Source organism: Gadus chalcogrammus, chromosome 23, assembly GCF_026213295.1.
Source record: "Gadus chalcogrammus isolate NIFS_2021 chromosome 23, NIFS_Gcha_1.0, whole genome shotgun sequence".
Lineage (NCBI taxonomy): Eukaryota > Metazoa > Chordata > Actinopteri > Gadiformes > Gadidae > Gadus > Gadus chalcogrammus.
This window is the reverse complement of record NC_079434.1, coordinates 12421211-12440953: the sequence shown is the minus strand read 5'-3', so window position 1 is coordinate 12440953 and position 19743 is coordinate 12421211. Positions and strand designations below refer to the sequence as shown.

Genomic DNA, 19743 nt, shown 5'->3' with positions numbered 1-19743 from the left:
GGGTGACAGAGCTAGGATCGAAATGCATTGGAACACGTTTTGCCCATGTGGGTTGCTACTGTGAGCACTGGGTCTGGGATGTTGTTGCAAAAATCATGCAGGCATTTTACAAGGGTTTCTGTGAATTCCCCCAGAATGCTGAAAATACTCATGTAACCAGAACATATATCCCCTACCTCATATAGAATATAATAAACTTCAACATTCCAATGCACACACATTTTGAAACCCATAATCTAAGCAATGTAGAGAAAATATACATCCACACAGACCTTTTTTTGAATGCCCCATGTGTGTTTAAAAATGCTACACATCACAAAGATTTGCTGTCAAAAGAAAAAGAAACAACATTTAATTGTTTTAGTTCAGTGAAAGTGTCAACAGTCTAAGCCATTTCCTTTTACTTGGAAAGTGTGACATGACATAGCAAGTGATTAATGAGGATCTGAGAAGTCCGATTCCTACTTTAAACACTCACACACACAAACACACATCATCCCCATGAGGTCTGGCCATAGATAGCAGCATATCCCTTCTATACCAGCACCTCACTCCCCCATCGAGCGGAGAGAGCTCCACCCCTGCTCCCTGTCTCCCCTAGAGCTCCGTCTCCAACAGTGTAATTATTATTTTCAAACTGTGGTCGGTGGGGCTGTCTGTGTTCGGCTCCGCCTCACCACTGCTCACGCGTGGAGAGAGAGAGCCCTAATGCAGTTTGACTTTTGCTTTTGTAGAAAAACCTCTTCGGCGGAGCGCACACTCCAAAACGCAAACGCACACGCACACTCATCTCTGCATGGACAGGAATGACAGAAGGTCTCGGCAAGAGATGGAATAAAGCAGAGAAGATTGGAAGCAGGAAGATGAAAAATAACCGCAAGGGGGAAGAGAGAGAGAGAGAGAGAGAGAGAGAGAGAGAGAGAGAGAGAGAGAGAGAGAGGCTCAAATTCTTAAGTGGGCCTATGTGGGGGGTGAGGGTTGAAAGCAAGGTAAGATGGACATTCAACGGTTAAAACCAAACAAGTTGGAGACAGGAGGCAGATAGAAGGGGAATGTACGATTATATATATATATATTTATATATATATGAGAGAGAGAGAGAGAGAGAGAGAGAGAGAGAGAGAGAGAGAGAGAGAGAGAGAGAGAGAGAGAGAGAGAGAGACTGCGCTGTATATAGGGGTCACTTCTCTCTTCCCATCGTCATCACTTGAGATGCTAGTTGAGAGCTTGTGGTGGGGCTACTCCAGCACTTGGCACAAGGTAGCAGCATCACAGTCAGAGGGAGATAGAGAGGGAGCGAGAGAGCGAGGGGTGTAGAGGGGTAGGGGAGGAGGATAACTCCTTGGAAACATTGAGTCTTTGTACAGCAACACGTGCACAAGAATACATGGCTTCGCTGTGAACAGACAAATGCAATTTATAAAGTTCTTTGCGACGGTTCTTTTTTACAGATTCCTCCTGTCTGCAGGACTCTGGTTTTCCTCTTGATTAACGATCGACACATTCGTCTTTTGTTACTTTCTGTGCCTGCTGCATCTTTCTTCATTTAAAATCAAACTTTATTTTTCATATTTATTTTGATATGCCATACCATTGTTCATGTCTGATACATACAAACAATTCACGTATTAACATTTAACAGTTGTTCTTTTTACATAACCTTTTTCTTATTCATTCTGAAACAGCGAGTAAACGTGCGTGAATAGCTCTTTATCACAGAGGTCTTATAGTAGGGGCGAACACAGGTGTAGCTCATTAAGCTAATTATGGGTCTGTAGGCATGCCAGAGCACATAATTAGCATCACGAGATACACCTGTGTTCACCCTATTACACCTGTGTGGTAAAGACCTTTTAACCATGAAACGGGAAGTAATTAACAGAGGGAATATAACTCAACCCAGCCATAACCTTTTTGGCATCCTGCAATGAGACGGCACCAAGTGAAATCCATTAATTTCAATTTACTTATATGTTATTTATCTTAATAAGTATCACTTACAAAGAGTCTGGCCAAATGAGCACCCAACACCAAGATATTAAAGTGTACATATAATTCAACAGGTTTCTAAACTTTTTTTCTCCTTCAGGAAAAGGGATTAGGAAGGAAAGATACAGTAGAAATAGCTACACGGTTTTAGGGGTAACTGGGGAGCAGGAATCAAATGAGGACACGATTACACATCGTATTACACACATACTACATACACATGTGTATGCCCTGACACGGATTCGTCTAGATCCTCTTAAATCCCATCAACCAAGCGATACGACCAAACACACCAAGCAGAAGCCTGCTCAGTATCTAAACCAGCCGACAGCTGCCCTCGGGAGAAGTCGACTGCACTTTCAAGACTCCGCTCCACAAACCCTGTGAATGCTGGGAGGGCGGCCGTGGTGGCGTTCCAACCCTAACCGTGTCGTCCCCATTGCACAGAGGGCCGAGCACCAATTGTTCCCGTCTGCACGTCTACGTGCTTCCCTCCTCTCGGTTCCCTCAGCTTCCAGGAGAGGAAGCAGGAGTCTGGGGCCAGTCTTCACAGCCCGGGCCCCTAGACTCTCTTGGGGCCCTGCAGAGCCGTCTGGGTGTAGACATTCCCACCCTTCACCACGTAGGTTAAAGCAAAGTTAAAGTGGGGATGGTGGTGGTGACGGCGGAGGTAGGGGGCGGGGGGGGCTCGCTGCCTTCCTGGCTCTGGGTCAGCGGCGGGGGCTGCCCCTGTGGAACATCACTCATTAAGACCTGTTGAGTCATGGCCAAGTCTGAGGGCTCTCCAGGCCGCCGAGGTAATGCCCCTAACTCATCAACACCTGCTAACACATGGGGGCTCACTGCTGCAACAACTCGCCGTCTTTGGACTAACAAGGCCCCAAAGCAGCTCCTTCCCCACCTCGCGTTTTGAGATCACTTTTTTTGTCAATATGTCGATTTTAACCGTTACTTTTTTCCGAGCCCTGTGCTTGTACCGTGACCCTAGCAGCAAGCCCCGGTCTCGCCCGACACCTCAAGAGCTCCGAAAACCCTCACACTTCAGTGTTAAACTAACTGTTATGAGTTGGCAAAGGTGAGGAGCTTCATGGTTTGTTTGTGTTAGGGCCCGGGCCTCGTGGCTCCCTTCATGTGAGTCATGAGCACTTTGACAGTTTAACGCGTGGTGTGGAACGGACCATACCCCACTGGAACCCACCCACCCCCAACCAACCATGGCTCACCTCTTGCTTTCCCCTGGGGTCCGGCGGTCCACCTAGCCTGGCCAGGGTTTGGTACAGCCTTGTCCACCCATAATCTTCTCAGCAGACCAGATACTTGTCCAAGCAAAGCCTGTGGTTGTTTATTGGACATGATGTCACCTTGTAGAGGGATGTGACACACTTCAAACAGTGTTGCGGCCACATCCTTTTTACTTTCTACTCTCTCTGTCCTTTTCACTCTCTTTGTGGCCCCTGGTTCTTGTTGTTTTTAAATCTTGACCACTCTTTCTTGACTCATCCTGTGGTTCATCTCTACTTCCCAAACGTGCTGACTCGCCAGGTCATCTGGCCGGGCGTCTGATTAGCTTATTGGACTTATTAAAAACAGAGAGCGTGTGAGCGTCCACACGCACACACCCTTGCCGCTGTGTGTGTGTGTGTGTGTGTGTGTGTGTGTGTGTGTGTGTGTGTGTGTGTGTGTCATTCAATGCAAGGGGGAGCATGACCACCTGCCAAAATAAGGCAGTGGAAAATAACATCAACGGCTCTATGAAAAAGTTAAAGGATGCGTCAGGGTTCACCATGATCAGGCCTAGCGCAGGTCAGCGCTATGCACTTTATCCGCAGACGTGCCAAGTGCTCTTTGGCGTAAAATAACAAAATACAGAAGAATAGCAATTGAAGCCGTCATGGTTTTTGCAAGGCCTTGATGGGCTGGGAAATGACGATGTCCTGGAATGGATAGTTCCTTCCTTACATGCTAGAAAGCTGTCGACTGTTCTGCTAGCATGCTATGCTCATTAGCTGTCCAGACAGCAATTTATGTCTGTGTCAGTTGTTTGCTTAGAGGCAAGGTTGAAGAGAATCAGATCCTAACCGTATGAAGGCTTGTGAAGCCACAGGAAATCCGGCTTATTATCTAAATCCGCAAATCTACAGTCTGCAATTTAATAAGCAGCCAACGGCCAGGAAGGTTGAATTGGTTCCCTGTCCAGGATTCTGAAAGTATGTAATGTATAGTGGGATGAGTAAAACATTCATTGCTCGTCATGGCTGTACATATGAGTCATCACGTTAGCAACTCACCTTTTACAGAGATAGCCGTCTTCCGTCTGCCAAATAGGTTACACCATAGAAGATTACTGAGTGCTTAGTTAGACAGAATAAATTAAACTTGGTGGAAGGGATTTAAAAAGCAAGAAAACCACTATGAATGCGTGTTCTGTAATTTCCAACAAACCAACATAACCACATGTATAATAAAAAACAGCAATAAAGATGATATCTGCGTTTCCTTGGGGATAATTGCTATAGCAAACCCAGTTACAGTTTTAAGTGCAAAGCTGGAAAAGCACAGTAACCCTAATGTAACTAAAAAAAACCTTCAATATTATTCAAAAAAACTTTAAACACAAGCTGTGGGCTGACAATTTATTCATTACACGCCACTCTATACAAGGCCTTCAACCCAGGAAATACCCATGTCTTGTACAAATCTTTGATCAAGCACTAAGTACTTTTTAGTAGGTCCCAGTGGCAGACATCCTTCAGCTCATCAGAGGTTTTCTGAGCGGATAAAGCGTGGTCTCATGTATCTGGACGGTTTCAGCGGGGCCCTGTCCCTTGCGGTGGGGCCCCCTGCCACATGGACGTAACTCTAGCGGACTCATTGCTAACGACCAGTGACCGGGGGCCTTCTTGTAATCCACTTACCGTCATTATGCGGGGTCAACGTGTCTAGCGAAGGGCCGGTGCCGTGCAGAAAAACAAGGGTCGCTGCCTGACAACGACGGATATTCACTTTCACTACGGCGCTCCTGGTCCCTCACTCATTCCCCAGCTGGACCCACCACCACATTCCCCCTGAGGTGTGTATGCTTAGTGGATGAGGCAAAGCTATTCTGCTACTTACATTTCCATGTCTTGGTTATTTTTCTCCCCCCGATAAAGGGACGAAGCCCCCATGTGAATTAAGTCGGGATAACACAGTGTGTTACAGAGAATGCAACATTGTTGTAAAAACAGCCCAGCCCCGGCGATACCCGGTTTTGGTGAGAAGTTGTTTCTAGAGAGCCGTTTTTGTTTTCATATCGTTTTTCTTAGTGCTCGCTAGTCAAAACTTGAGGAAGCCATGGCACCGGAGAGAGAGACCTGCGCTAATTTGTAGCACACACTAGCGGGGGGTGGGGGTTGTGAACTCCTCAGCCCCCCTGACTCTGAAACGACAGCCCCAAGACGTGTAATTAAAACAGCCCTGGTGTGGGGCCAGCGAGACTCACCGGTGGAGGGGCACAGCGAGAGTTTAAGAAAACACACGGTGTGCACTGGCTCGGCCCGTGGCCCTGCATTACCTCCAAACATGTCAGCAGAATCCCAACCAGTGAGGACACTCTGATCCGAACACACACACACACACACACACACACACACACACACTCACACACACACACACACACACGGAGTTGACCCTACGCGCCCCTGCAAGCAGTGTGTACACAAACTCCACCTCGTGTTGATGACTGACCTTCCCATGGCTCTTAGGCTTGTTAGGATTCTCATCAGGGTGCAAAACAAAACACAAGGGCATCCCTTGGTCACCTTTCGCTCACTCCACTCAGCCACGTGTTTCCCCCCCTTCTTTCTTTCCTTCCTTCCTTCCTTCATTTAGTGTTTCGCTTTTTCTCTCTCTCTCGCTCGCTCTGAAAGCACCAGTGATTAAGGAACCCAGCTCAAGGTACGAGGGTAACCTTTGCCTTGCAGACATGAGGCAATGGCTGGACTAATGAGCAGGCGGAGGAGACAGGAGAGTGGGCTGAAACGCCTTGGCCCCAGAGCAGGGTCAATCTACCATGCACCCCTCCCTCCCTCTCTCTCTCTCTGTCTTACCCCTGAAGGGCAGTAACCAGGGATGAGGATAACAGAGCGGGTACCAGACCGGCTGGCTGGCTGGCTGGCTGGCTCCTGCCGTAAAGCCACGTTGATGGACCGGGTCGCCACATGAAAGGCTAGGCAGCGGCCGCACGGTGGAACAAGTCGGGACAAAAAGAAAGAGAGCGAGAGACATAGAGACTGAATGAGAGTCTTGAGAGACCAGAACAGAAATAAGACCCTTTATGAGACATCTCGGGCCTCAGCACGAGTCTCGATCCCGTCTTCGTCTTGCTCCCTCTCCCTGCCTTCCTGCCCCCCTTTTCTTGTCTCTCGATGGCCATGGCGAGGACATACGCAATTTGTCATGTGGTGACGGAGGCCGGACCTATCACGTCGTCAAGCGCCAACCGGGATATTGGTCCAGACGTTGTAATTCAGCCCCGTAAATCAGAGTGATTGTGGTGTGCGCGTCGGGAGAGCGAGAGACCCATGTTCACATTTTAATGGTTTCTGAATAACGGCTGCAAGAACCTCAGTGACGCGGGGAGAGGCAAGGCAAGGTCCGACCGCCGCAGGACCGGTTCTCTGGGCTTTTCCACAACTTAATCTCCCTTTACGTGTGTTCGGCGTCATCTTCCTCTCGTCTCCCCTCCAGTCATGTGCCCCTCTGCTCTCACTCTTCTTCTCGTCTCAGCCTAAAACATTGTGTTAATACACATGGGTCATGGACATGAAAATGAGAGAGAGAGAGAGAGAGAGAGAGAGAGAGAGAGAGAGAGAGAGAGAGAGAGAGAGAGAGAGAGAGAGAGAGAGAGGAGGCAGAGTTGCTCTATGTCATTTGGGGTGCACTGTAAATGTTTACATCAAGCTGGGAAAGCCATTGCGGGGCCCTTGTGCCTTTAGCTCTGCCCAGGCGGAGCGGCATGCCATTAAGAGACTGACAAAATAGGAAGCAGCAGATTGGTAATCTTAAATCTGTCAGGGAGCAAAGGGGAACTCAAGGCTTTTATTGACCTATTTGGAGATTCATAAGGACAAGCTGCTTCCCTTCCCTCTACTTAGGGCAAAGCAATTTTCGACAAGGTATATGAATGAATATATACCTCCATTTCTCCCTCACTTAATCACATGCATGCATATAGGAGTCCCAAACGTGCATGGACCAAGCACAACCACACACCCACACCCAAACACACACACACACACACACGTTATTTGTCCCACTTACATCATTACTCATGTTTATAAGCCATGGTACGAGGTGAGCGATTATCTGGCCTCGGCGAAGGCTCAGCTCTCTCTCTCTCCTCCTCTGCTAGTCAGATTCATCGTATGAACCGCAGCAGGGCGAGAAAACAAAACCTTAAAAGAAAAATACATCTCTTAGCAAGCGTTTCTTCACCGTATGAAAACAACCTTTCCTCCTCGCATTCGTCTCCCGGCTACATCACAGGCAGCGCAGAGTGATGACACATCAGTAGGAACGCTGTGTTCCGGAGCAGTCCCACCATCATGCCCCCCCCCCCCCCCCCCCCGTCTTCCTTGAGGAGTGCTATCAAAACACTGAGCGTAGCTGGGAAAGACTAACAAGCTTGATGACAACCGACGGCAGACATTGGTCACATAAACACAAAAGAGGGGGGGGGGGGGGGAGGGAAGGGGGGTCGGGGCGGTCGATGAGATAGTGGGTGTGCAGAGACAGAGGCTTCAGGGTAATGGAGTGTGGGGGGGACACAGGGTCTCCCCGTTGAAGGGTGAGGCGTACTCTCAGCACTTTTAAGGGGAAGGGAGGGGGGGGGGGGGGGGGGGGCAAGGGGGTTGAAGCACTTAACCTAAAGCAGGAAGACAGCGGAGGAGTACTCGCCAATTATATCTTCCTGGCCCCTTTCAAGTCGGACCACTGGGGGAGGCTTTTAGAGCGCCGCGATTCCCCCCGGACGGCGTCCCAGGGCGGCGAAGGCTTTGGCCGTTATGACGTGAGAGAGGAAACGAGCTGTAAATCGACACTTACTTAGAGCCCCTTTTACCTGTCAGGGCCGTAAGCGGAACAACGTGACCCAAGCGGCGGCGGTTGTCTCGTGTTAAACATGGCCTGTTAAACTTGATGCTCTGCTAGGATAAGGGGAAAAAGCCTGACAAAAAGAAAACAAGCATTTCTCTCTCCTCGTCACCTACTCATTCACTTATCCTGTCCCTGTAGATCAAGAGGGGCTTCGTAGCGGTACTCAACCCGTTCCCCCTTGTCACCCAATAACGCTAATTGGGAAGAAAGACGGATTGAGAGAACGATGTTATAAGAGAGATCCCTGGAACGATGTGTTGTCCCCTCCCGGTCGGTCTTGAGCTGCGGCCGCCAGTAACTCTGCTTGACCTTCCGACCGCCGCCTACCCCTTCTTCTGCCTGGGCTGTAAAAGAAAATACAGCTTCCTCTCCCGTACAGGGGAGGAAGCCTGGAAGGCAAGGGGATGTGATTCGCTTTTGGAACGCTATCAAGCGAGCGCCTGCCGCTGCTTTCATCTGTGCAATATTCTTCAGACGCACACACACACTGCCCCCCTGGGAGGCATTGTGTTTAAATGCCCTGTGACATCCCGGAGATAGTAATGCATGCCCCTGCTGTGGGGGAACACAAGGGTTCATCAGATCGCTCACTCTGGATGCCACAGCGGATGGATTTTCACCCTGCAGGGTATTGACATTGAGTCAAATGAGTCGGACTTCCTGCTTAATGACCCGTATGATTTGGAAATCCTTAATCGAGTATATGAGCTTAACTCAACTCAAGGATTTACAAATTTAATTCTGGGCCAGGCAAGCAAGTTGGATGACATGTCTGTGAGTCATGGTTATGCTCTCGAGCAGCGCGGTCCCGTAGACTGGAGGAAGGGTGTGTGAGCTCTGTTTGCACAATTGTGTACTAGGAACATCCGTCCACGCCTGAGAGAGGGATGCCTGTTATGGGACAGAGTTTAAGGAGACATCAGAAGCGCCCTAGAGCAGTAAATTGCAAAAAGTCTCATAGGTAAAAAGAAAACTTTCAGAGACTCGGACAAAAAATATGCCTCATATACAATATTTAATATAGTACAGAAGGAAGAGAAAAAATACACAAATTGTAAACCTCTGATATTGCTAGATAAGACGGATGTGCATCAAATGATGATATAAACCACTATAATATAATGTGAACTTATTTAGTGGCATCGCAAAAAGAAATAGCCAAAAAATATCTTGTGCTAGATTTCCCTTGTACTTTTTGCGGAATTTAGATAAATTAAGACAATTTAGCAAAAATAAGTGAATTCAACAGAAACAGACTAAAGCGTGGACAAAAAAAGTTTGGGACCTGAGAAATAAACACCACCAACAGTCATTGAAGCTGTTGAAAATATGTGCATTGTGAAACTTAGATAAAAAGAAGGCCTAACGTTTTTTTCTTATGTGTAGAAAATCTTTTTCTTCTGTGAAATAAGGAAATATAAGCAGTTCATATTATACACTTCAAAAGAAGGACTACCGTGGGTTGAACATGTATACAGAGAGTGCTTCGAAAGCGGGAACAACTACGCAAGCAGTGTCTCCGAAAGCAATTACCCCGTTATCCTATCTATACAACTTCTCAACATCAGTAGCCCGCAAAAACAAAATATGCAAATCAGAGATGTTCAGAGAGATACGCATATGAACATGTATAAGAAACTGACGATGCATAAAAAAATAAACAACACCCATAAACTCCCTATTATGACCAACTAGAATTCACAGGTGGCTACTTGGCGTTCCTCCGCTGGTATTTCTAAGTCGTAAACCTCAAAGTTCAGGCCTCTGAACATTTTCTTCCAATCCAGCGTAGCCAAAGTGCTGAGGGCTAGTGCTATGTGTAGTGGACTTGTTATGGTGGGAAACCTTTCTGCGGAGGGTGGTGGCGTCGGTAATAAATTGTTCCTTAATGGAATATAAAACACCTCAAGAGAATGACTCCTCTTTGTGCTTTTTTTGGGAGAAGAGGCAGGGCTGGGGGAATTTCATTTACACCACCACCCAATGATGGCTTAGGGTTGAAACCGTTGTTAGGCCGTCACAGGTTGGAGATTTTCACAGACCATGGTCAAAATATGCATATAAAAAAAGGTCGGTAAAGCAAACATCTAAAAAATAATTATAATATTTATATATTATTTTGATCCTTAAAAAAAATCTACTGCCCTTGTCTGGCCATGTTTCTTTTGACATGGGTTCAACAGTTCATGAACTCATTGTAAAAGCACACAGAGACAGATTTTTCTTTTTTTTGTAAGAAGGCAGTTTTTCTTTGATTTCTTCCTTTTCGTCACAGTGGCAGAGGTCTTCACCGACATGGGCGTTCAAACCCTCCACTCAGAAAAAATAAAGAAAAGCATCTAAAAATTAAAACCAAAAGACTAATTAAACGAGATCGTGCTTGATTGGCTATCTATCGGACTAAAAAGACTGCTGATAATAGGTGCAGTGCAGTGTTCAGGAGACTCCCGGCCAGGACGGAGAAGAACATAAGTAAGTCAGTCAGATCAGTATCAGATCAACAACAACAAATGTGTGATCCACTCAGGCTTTCAGTCCCACGTCCCTCTGCCGACCACGCCTGACCTCACTCTATTGTTGTTGATAGTCACCCTCGGAGATCCAGGGTCCGATCCAGGACCTATGCTTGCCCACCTGTATTAACCTGGTGGCATCTGATATCTGCCAATCAAAACCCTGCAAACTTGTGTGAAAGCCCTTCCATTTCTCTCCGCCAAAGGTCCACCGGCGGCCAGACCCTTCAGGAGTGAGTCCAGCTGACTGGGAGCCAGTGCTTCTCGGTCTCTATCTTCCTCAGGGCCTGCCTAAGCTCCCCGAAGGCCGTGGTCAGGTCGTCGTTGACGATCACCTGCTCAAACAGGTGGCTGTACTGGCTCTCCATCACCTGGGCAGCGCTCACCATCTCCTCAAAGTCCTCCTCCTGCAAGGGGGTGATATGAGAGAGAGAGAGAGAGAGAGAGAGAGAGAGAGAGAGAGAGAGAGAGAGAGAGAGAGAGAGAGAGAGAGAGAGAGAGAGAGAGAGAGAGAGAGAGAGAGAGAGAGATAAGAGAGCGAACAAAATAAGTTATCTGTGACCTTGTTGCCATGGAGGTTCACGCTATTGTCCATCAGTGTCAAACAAGATGACCTCGCCACAGTACACAAAAAAGGGCAGATAAACTCACAGTGTAAACACAAATCACACGGCCAAAAACACACAATTATAAACTCAAATAAACAAAGTGGCCCGTACGGCTATACCACACATGAACCCCGCTCCAAGACCACGCACTAAAAGAGCCTCCTACAACAACCCGACCTCAAGGAATTTTCGTAATTTCCCTTTCACGGCTATCGGATTCGCAAAGAAAATAAAAAAATACTAAAAATATGCAATTGACAAAACATAACAAGGTGCGTAAAACATACATAATTGTTACATGCCAGTCAGTTATTGTACGTGTGATTGAGCAATAATAGCTTGTGGACGAGGCCAAGTTTGGTGTTTTGGACGCTTAGGTCATGTGAAAGTGTTTAGCCTCTAGCTGGCTCGGAAAAGGCGGTTAGCAGAATATAAAGTTAAATTAGTGACAGTGTTCTCTAGTCTCACATATCAGACTTTAGATAAACATGTAAAAGGCTGATGGCAGACGAGCGCAATCACGGCAAATGGGGGCATTTCGTTCGTCCAATCAGGCTGTGCAAAGGCCATTTTAAGCATGGCAGTCCTGCAACAGAGCTATGATAGATCTATGCAGATGGCGTTAAGGCAGTAGTGCAAAAAGAGCGCCATCATAGTGCTGCGGTTCATAGTAGACATGGCGGTAGTGCAAAAAAGTCATTAGTAGCGTTCAGAGGTTAACCAGGTAGAGAACAGAATCGGGGAAAAGTAGTTTCTGAGCCTGTTAGTACGGGTTTATATCCGTAACCAAACAGGAAACAAGGCGATTCCTCTAAGGTGGAGTCCATCAAGGGGCAGAACCCATTTCTAACTCGCACCACAACCATGTAGCCCAAGAGCAACCACACCAAAATAGTAGACTGAAATAAAAACATGATTTGATTTCAAGGGAGCCCTGTCTGCCATGGGTCCATGCTGGGCCCGGTTAATAGCCCATTCATTAATGCCCAGGTATCTCATCATGGTGGTTCTTTATGGGCGTTCTGGTTGTGGCAATTTCCACCTCAGGGGACAGAGCGGTTGTACTGATTTAGCTGGCTCCTTTGCTATATTAATGGATATATGCTCCATGATAGATCGGTTTTATAATGACTCCTATTTTAAATTCCTCACTCATAGTTAAATATCATGATTGAGCACGCAAATACGTCTGCATTAAAATATCCTGCTGTTCAGCTTGTAGGGAAGAAAGATAAATCCATCTCTATGAGCTTTCTGGTTCTCATTGGATTCACATTTCTAGGACTTGCTCTTAATGAGGCGTGGGTTGAATAACCGGTCCCTCTTTATGCCAATAAGTGTAGCAAAAAGGTTGCTTTTGTACTCCGAACAAAGAGCATTTAAGACGGTGGTTTTGCCAAGCGCGAATTAGGAAGAATGACTTTTGATCTAAGCAATAAACCTCCCTCAAAATTCAATGACATTAAACAACTGACATGGGGTGGTTTATGGTGTGGAGGGAACAGTCCTGTACTGCGTGGCCCCAGTTTTCCGTTCCGTCTTTCTCCTCGTTGCTGAACCACTGCCAGGTGAATCAATATGCCTAAGTTGTTGTCCCCCAAGCAGGGATGGTATAGATGTAGTCCATCTGAACTGTATTAGAGTGTACTCTGATTACAAGTCAACCCTGAAAGGTCAACGTCTGCCACCCTGCTTCGGGAGTGGCCATGAGAAGGACCTCAGAAAAGCGAGTGAGGAGAATGACCTAGGAACAGCGAGCGAGGAGAAGGACCTCAGACAACAGGGGAGGCCCCTGAAGACTAGGCCGCAGTGTTTTGGTGTGGGAGTCTTTTCCATGTTCACCGGTGGAAGGCTGTGTCCGTGTGTCGAACGTCTAGTCAAGCCCTGCCGGGGGAAGGAAGATCAATCTCCACTAGAAGACAGGTTTTGGGGACAGGGAGCTGGAGAGGCGCGATGGAAAGACGATGGGACAAAATCCAAAGTGCCAAAGACCGCGAGGGGGGACAAAAAGAAAAGCACAACAACCCTGAAATGAGACAGTGGAAGATCGGTGCCGGAGCTCAGAGAGAATGCCGAGGAGACAGACCAGATGACCTAACGATCGTGACGGATGGACTGTCGAGCGAGTCAGTGATGCAGTGACAGACGTAGCGTGGACACGTCGTCCAAAGACCCCGCTGTTGACGACTCAAAACCTCTGGCCGATAGCAGGAGCTGGTCCAAAGACACCACTGGGCCGGAGCCAAGGCCTCCGTGGAAAAATAGACTTTTATTGTCTGCAATAAAAAACACCTGTCCTCGGTGTTAAGATGATATAAGTGTTAGAAAATAGCTTTACAAATACGGAGAACTGGTCCACCTAAAGGGTCCCTTTTGAAGGAAAAATGAATCCTCTCTGGCTTCACAGGGACCCAACATTCCTTTCAGTCCAGCTATTTGCGCTCTAGACCTAACGTTTACGTGGTGATTTTTGCAAATACCACATTACAAGTTCATAATATATTATGTCAGCTAGCTTTGGTACATTACAGAATGATTTTACACCTTTTGGAATCCGACGCCTAGCATTTTTCCAGCTATAACAATTGGCTTTGAGTCAAGAGCGCCCTGCTAAAACAATGAAGGGACTGTTTTTTGCCATTCAATCATTAAAGCAGACCTCTCTCACTCCCCTTCTTTCTCTCTAAAAAAAAGCGAAAATAGCTGGCTTTGGATAAAATGTGTCCGAGACACAGACTGTATTCACAAAACAAGGGCTTCTCTCTGGGCCCCTTCTTGTGCCAATATGTGGTGACCTGTCGCTGCCCATTGTGGTTTGAGTTGGTTACCTGAGCAAAATGCCCTCCACTGTCAGCAAGCAATTTTGTCTCTTGTGAAATTAAAGCTAAGTGACCAATAACCGGATTATTATCTCATAATTGAGGTATCGTATAACATGGACACTAATTGGCACTCCTAAGAGTGCCAAAACGGATTTACATTGTTTTTTATTGCGGACTGATTCGATGCGGCCATGCCTGGCATCTCCCCCATGCTCTGGACCGACTGCTAAGATTTCAAACAAGAAAAGTCTCCAAAAGTGCAAAAGTAACACAGTAATCCAACAGAACGGTCAAATGGATTTGTCAATTTTAGATTCAAATAGTATAGTGTTACAAAATCGAGTCTGGCCAAACCTCTGCATGGTAGACCAGCGATGCAATTACTTTGTGATGAACAGAGTGTGTTACGATTGATTTTCAATCACTCTCTGCTCTGCCAACAAACCAGTTCCGTTCCCTAACAGTTAACACTTCAGTTCACCGGCAGAGCCACTTGTATTTCTTGGTACTTACTACTACAAATGTATGGAGTCACTCACTCAGTCTCATCAAGGTCTGGAAACCGCGAGGGGGTAACAAAAACGAAAGCACAACAACCCTGAGAGGAGACAGTTGAAGAACGGGGCCAGGGTTCTGATAAAATGCAGAGGAGACAGAGGGAATGCCCCAACGATTGTGACGGATGACGGCCGAGCGAGTCAGAGACAGATGTAGCGTGGCCACGCCGTCTAAAGACCCCGCTGTGGCTACAGGAATGGTCCATTAAGCACTGACCATGTAACATTATGTGTTGCATTATAAAAGTGAATAGGCGTTAGGTATTTAGGGTTCATAAGAACACTTGGATTAATAACGCGTGGATAACTCCAACCAGCGTGGACCGTAGCAACAGCCTTTGTGCGATAAGGCCGCCTGCCTGCTGGCTGTCTGTGTAACTGTTAGCAGGGCTCCGAGTCAACGCGTTGTCCAGACTACTGAACACTATCTACCTTGTTCTTTTCACGTTCCAGCTGTGACGCCTGCTGTTACGGTGTGTGTACGCTCGCTGACTTCTTGACGTGTCACGCCCCTGACGGTTTGACAGCGCGTTCAAAAAACGAAAAAAGCGAGAGAAAAACACCAAAACGTCAGACAGCCGCCGCTGTGCGAGGGATGTTCTGAGTTAGAGCTGACCTCGCACAGGGATGGTCGACGCCTGGAGGAGAGTGTGATTGAATGTAAGAGACACACACATACTCATGCACACATACACAGTGGGATGATTCACACTGTATCCACAGAGTCATCCCGTATGAGCGAGGGGGATGAGAACAGATAATGGGGGGACGACGGGGGGGTTCTGTGTGCTTCCCACCGGGTCGGGGACGGACACCTGCGAACCTTTATAAATCCACAAAGCTCTTTCCCTGTCTTGTCCTGTCCCTGCCTCTGCCTGTGGCTTCTTGCTCTGCACTTTGAGAGGCGTCATGTCTCTTTACAGCTCTCTCTCTCTCTCTCTCTCTCTCTCTCTCTCTCTCTCTCTCTCTCTCTCTCCCTCTCTCTCTCTCTCTCCCCCTCTCTCTCTCTCTCACATCAGTGATCCCCTCAGCCCCTCTCTCCCCCCCACAGTGAGAGGCTGGGGAAGCCATCACCCGTCCGTCACCCCCTCCCCCCCTCCCCCCAACGACACCATCTCAGTGCGCATCGCAGGTCCACTAATCAGCCACACCTGTGTCGCCGCTGGCTCCTTGGAAAGGTGTGTAAAGAGATGACATCATCACTCACGCACACACACAATGATGATAACACACACACACTTATATATTTATTTCTATGCATGTCATGTGGGATAAGGTTTGACTTTTTTCTCTCCCAAATCGACCATTGAGTAAAGCCAGGTGTTACAACGTCCATCTCGGTCTTCAGACGCTATCTGTGCTGGCGATCTGTGTTCCAGTAAAGTCAAGGGCTTGGCTGTATTTTCGTAAAGGTTATTGCCTACAGTCACACATCGGTGGTTGTGTAAAGAAAATCATAAATCGGCGCATCTGCCGATTAGGCCTAATCCTCCTTTAAATGGAGATCACATTGCAACAGTGAAATAATAGTACGATCAAGAATTGGCTCTATCTCCAGAACTCCCAAGCTTCTTTGGAAATCTATCATCATGCATGATGTGCATAGAACAGAAGAAAGATTCAATCATATTTAACAATAAGAACCTAAGCTTCTCTTTTATTGGTCTCTGCATAGCAGCTGAGTAAGGGATTACCACATCACAATTTGGCAGCATTTTGGAAATGATTAAATAAATAGAGTCCGTTTATAATACTGAGGCCATGAATATTTGGACTTCTCATGTGCCTATGGTCAGTTAGAAACAATAAAATAAACTGCCTCCAACTGCAGCTTCTTAACCACAGGTAATACAGTTATTGACAGTGGGACGGTCTCTCCCTCTCTGCCTGGTGTCTCCCTGTGCTAATGGGTCAACCAATGAGCAAAGAGGAAGGTTTGGTCAGGTGATATGGTTCATCCGTGCTCAGGTTTATTCAAGGCCTTTGGTTTTTTCTCGTTCTCTCTAGGACTCTGCTTCTCTGACGATCTCTTCTAGAGCTTTTTCCTTTCCTTTGTTTTCAGGGTTCAACCAGCTGTTTAACTGATGCCTGGTTTCTCCTCTACATTCATATGCCCTACAATCCTCTCACCAATACATCTCTTCATTACTAATAACCTATGTTCTTTTTTGGCCATTAAACATTGCTTCATTACTGACGACCTATGTTCTGCTATTGCCATTTAACAAAGGGCTTCATTACTGAAGCCCTTTTTTCTGTTTTGGCCATTTGAGATGAGGACATGATAACTTTTGACACTTACGGTAGTTTCTGTCTGAACTCACTTTTTAAACTTCGCCGATTTGTGACTGCATCAAAATACTAAGCATTGCCTAGTATTTGCACTAGTTGTTTGCCATAATGCACACTGTGGAGGGAGGGAGGGAGGGAGGGAGGGAGGGAGGGAGGGAGGGGAGGTCTTACGATGAAGGGCTTGGCGGTGCCGTGGTCGTCCTTGTTGGAGATGACCTTCCCGTTCCTCCGGGACTCCCTCAGTCTCTCCACGGACGGGGGCATGACGAAGACCACGAAGGGCTTGAACTCTGCAGTCCGCAGGTGCTTCAACGTCTGCAGAGAGGGGAGGCGTGTGAGGAACGTGCCGCAGGACATAGTGGGATGTAATGATGATGCGTGTGTACAGGTGGAGATAATACAACATCACATAGGTGTGCTGTACAGGAACGATTTGTGAAGTTGTCAAGTAAATTAATCAGTGCGTCTTCCCTTGATCATGCTCCACTGAACCCAATTATTGTGTCTTGGATCTACTCTTGTGCCGAGACATTATTGTTCATCAGCATACCTTCAAACAAATTGTGCGTGTAGCATACCTGTGCATTTTAGTTTTTGCCGAAATACTTCTAGAGATGGACCATCCCAACATGTTATTTAGCGGTGACATTCAACACAACCATAGCTTGAAAAGCTGAACGTACCACACACAAGGTCAACACAGGTGACCTTGGACGAGCGCAGAACGCAGTACTGTAGGCCGACTGCAGCGTAGAAACATAGTGACACGCCCTCGAGGTGACCACGCTGTGTCAGCCAGCACATGGGTCGCACAACAAGCTATTGGGTGGAAAGGAGCGAACGCTGAATCGACCAAAATAAACATGATGAATGAAATGTGTCTTGATGTAATAAATCACAGGATGTGAGTGAGGCCTGTACCCTTAAATCCTATGTGCATGAATGTACTGACAGTGTGTGTGCGTGTGTGTGCGTGTGCGTGTGCGTGTGTGTGTGTGTGTGTGTGTGTGACTATGTGTATCAATCTTGTAAAACGATATAGGGAACACAAAACCGCAACTGACAAAAGATTTGCTTGATCGAAAGCTCTGTTCTGGGCCCCCTGGTTAGCCTCGTGCAGGGACCTCGCTCCAGCACTGTGTTTGGGGCCCGCGAACGCAGATCGGCCCCAAAACCTGTGGTCCAAAACCCACAAGGGATATGAAAGAAAACAATAATTGAAAAATAGAGTAGTGGAGGAACACGTAAGAAAGACACGAGAGCAACATCTGTGTCCGCGGTGGCGAGAAATGAAACGCCTGCTACCAATCAGCGGGGGGGGGAATCGACTCGATCACTGCTGTCGGTCGCACACGCCACCGCCATCGCCCCCCCAGCCCCCCCCCCCCTCCCCCCCCCCCCAGCCAACACGGCTGTGTTACTCCATAAGCCGCGCCCCGCCCATACACAAAGCGTGAGTGCCATACAGAAAGCGTGAGTATAGATATATATATGGCTGGAGATGGTAACGTTTAGCGTGAATGGTGAATGTGAACTCCATTCTAAATGGTGTTGTTTATTCTACAGTTGGTAATAGAAGGTGAATAGGAGTTGCGGTTGTGCTTATGGGATAAAAATAACCCGCGATCCGTGCGCAGTTATGTGAAACGGGATACAGTTGGTAAACGCTCGGCCAAACATCGTTGGGGGGAATGGGGGGTCTTAAATCCAGGTTCTTCATATTTGAGAAACCAAATTCTCCCCATTAAGAGAGCTAAGACCCTGATCCCTCTGTGGCACACACACACACACAAGTGGTCACACCAAAGCACACACACACATTCCTGGGACGGTCACAAACATACGCCCACACGCCCCCCAACGCCTGGCTCTCTGCTCCGGGGGCCCGACCGGCTCCCGGCCTTACTGGGGGCCCCGCGGCGGTCTGGGCACACGCCAGCCTAATCCATATAATGGCATCTTTCCGGGCACGCTTGTTATTATCCACTAAAGGAAAAACAAATATGGGCAGAGGCTCCTGGGCGCCGTGGGGGGTTGATAGGGGCCTCTGACCCCCCCGAATACCAGGGGCCCGGCCGGTCGGTGCCTTGGGGGTGGGGAGGGTGGTAGGGTAGGGGGTGAGGCAGAGGGGGGCACCCGTTTAGGGCCGCTTGTCACCACTGCCCTGCCACTCGGGACACATAAGCCGAAGAGGAAAGCTTCAAATGGAGGAAATTAACTGTAATTGCTCCCTCCGCAATGCCCCTCTGCGTAAACCCGCTTTGGGTAAGCCAGAGAGCAGGCTAGGACCTTAAGGGCAGGTCCATGCAGAGAGAGCAAGGGAGAGCAGGGGGGAGAGAGAGAGAGCAGGGGGGAGAGAGAGAGAGCAGGGGGGAGAGAGAGAGAGCAGGGGGGAGAGAGAGAGAGCAAAGGAGAGAGAGAGAGAGCAAAGGAGAGAGAGAGAGAGCAAAGGAGAGAGAGAGAGAGCGAGAGCGAGAGAGAGAGAGAGAGAGAGAGAGAGAGAGAGAGAGAGAGAGAGAGAATAAGAGAAAAATAAAGAGATGAATAAACAGAAGGAGATATTCTAATTAGGTAGGTGGGGAAGGATGTGTCAAAGGTTAACAATTTAGTGCGACTGAGATAGAGGAAGGAAGGGAATTAGAAGGAATGACACATGGTGAAACACAAGAGTGTGTGTGTGCACGTCGGGCTGGTGTCACTAACATGTGGCTGGACATCCAATAGGCACACTTTGTTCCTGGCGAGGACGGCCCGCACGGTGTCCAGAGTGGTGCCATAGTAGTTGCCTTTGTACTCGCCATACTCGACCAACCTGAGAGAGAGCGAG

General features: G+C 47.7%; 1 protein-coding gene across 2 annotated transcripts in view; it reads right to left on the bottom strand.

The window, feature by feature from the left end:
* Window positions 1–8759: 8759 nt before the first annotated feature.
* The window catches only part of mpp7a (MAGUK p55 scaffold protein 7a), a 122330-nt gene continuing 111346 nt past the window's right edge, over window positions 8760–19743 (bottom strand). The window contains exons 16-18 of one of the 2 annotated variants that reach the window (XM_056584862.1): window positions 19620–19728; window positions 17088–17231; window positions 8760–11044 (exon numbers count right to left, since the gene is read on the bottom strand). In XM_056584862.1, the coding sequence (XP_056440837.1) occupies window positions 10865–11044; window positions 17088–17231; window positions 19620–19728 (433 nt within the window). In that variant the 3' untranslated portion in view covers window positions 8760–10864. Of the gene's footprint in view, window positions 11045–17087; window positions 17232–17252; window positions 17736–19619; window positions 19729–19743 lie in introns of those variants that run through there. The other variant, XM_056584863.1, reaches the window with a different exon arrangement.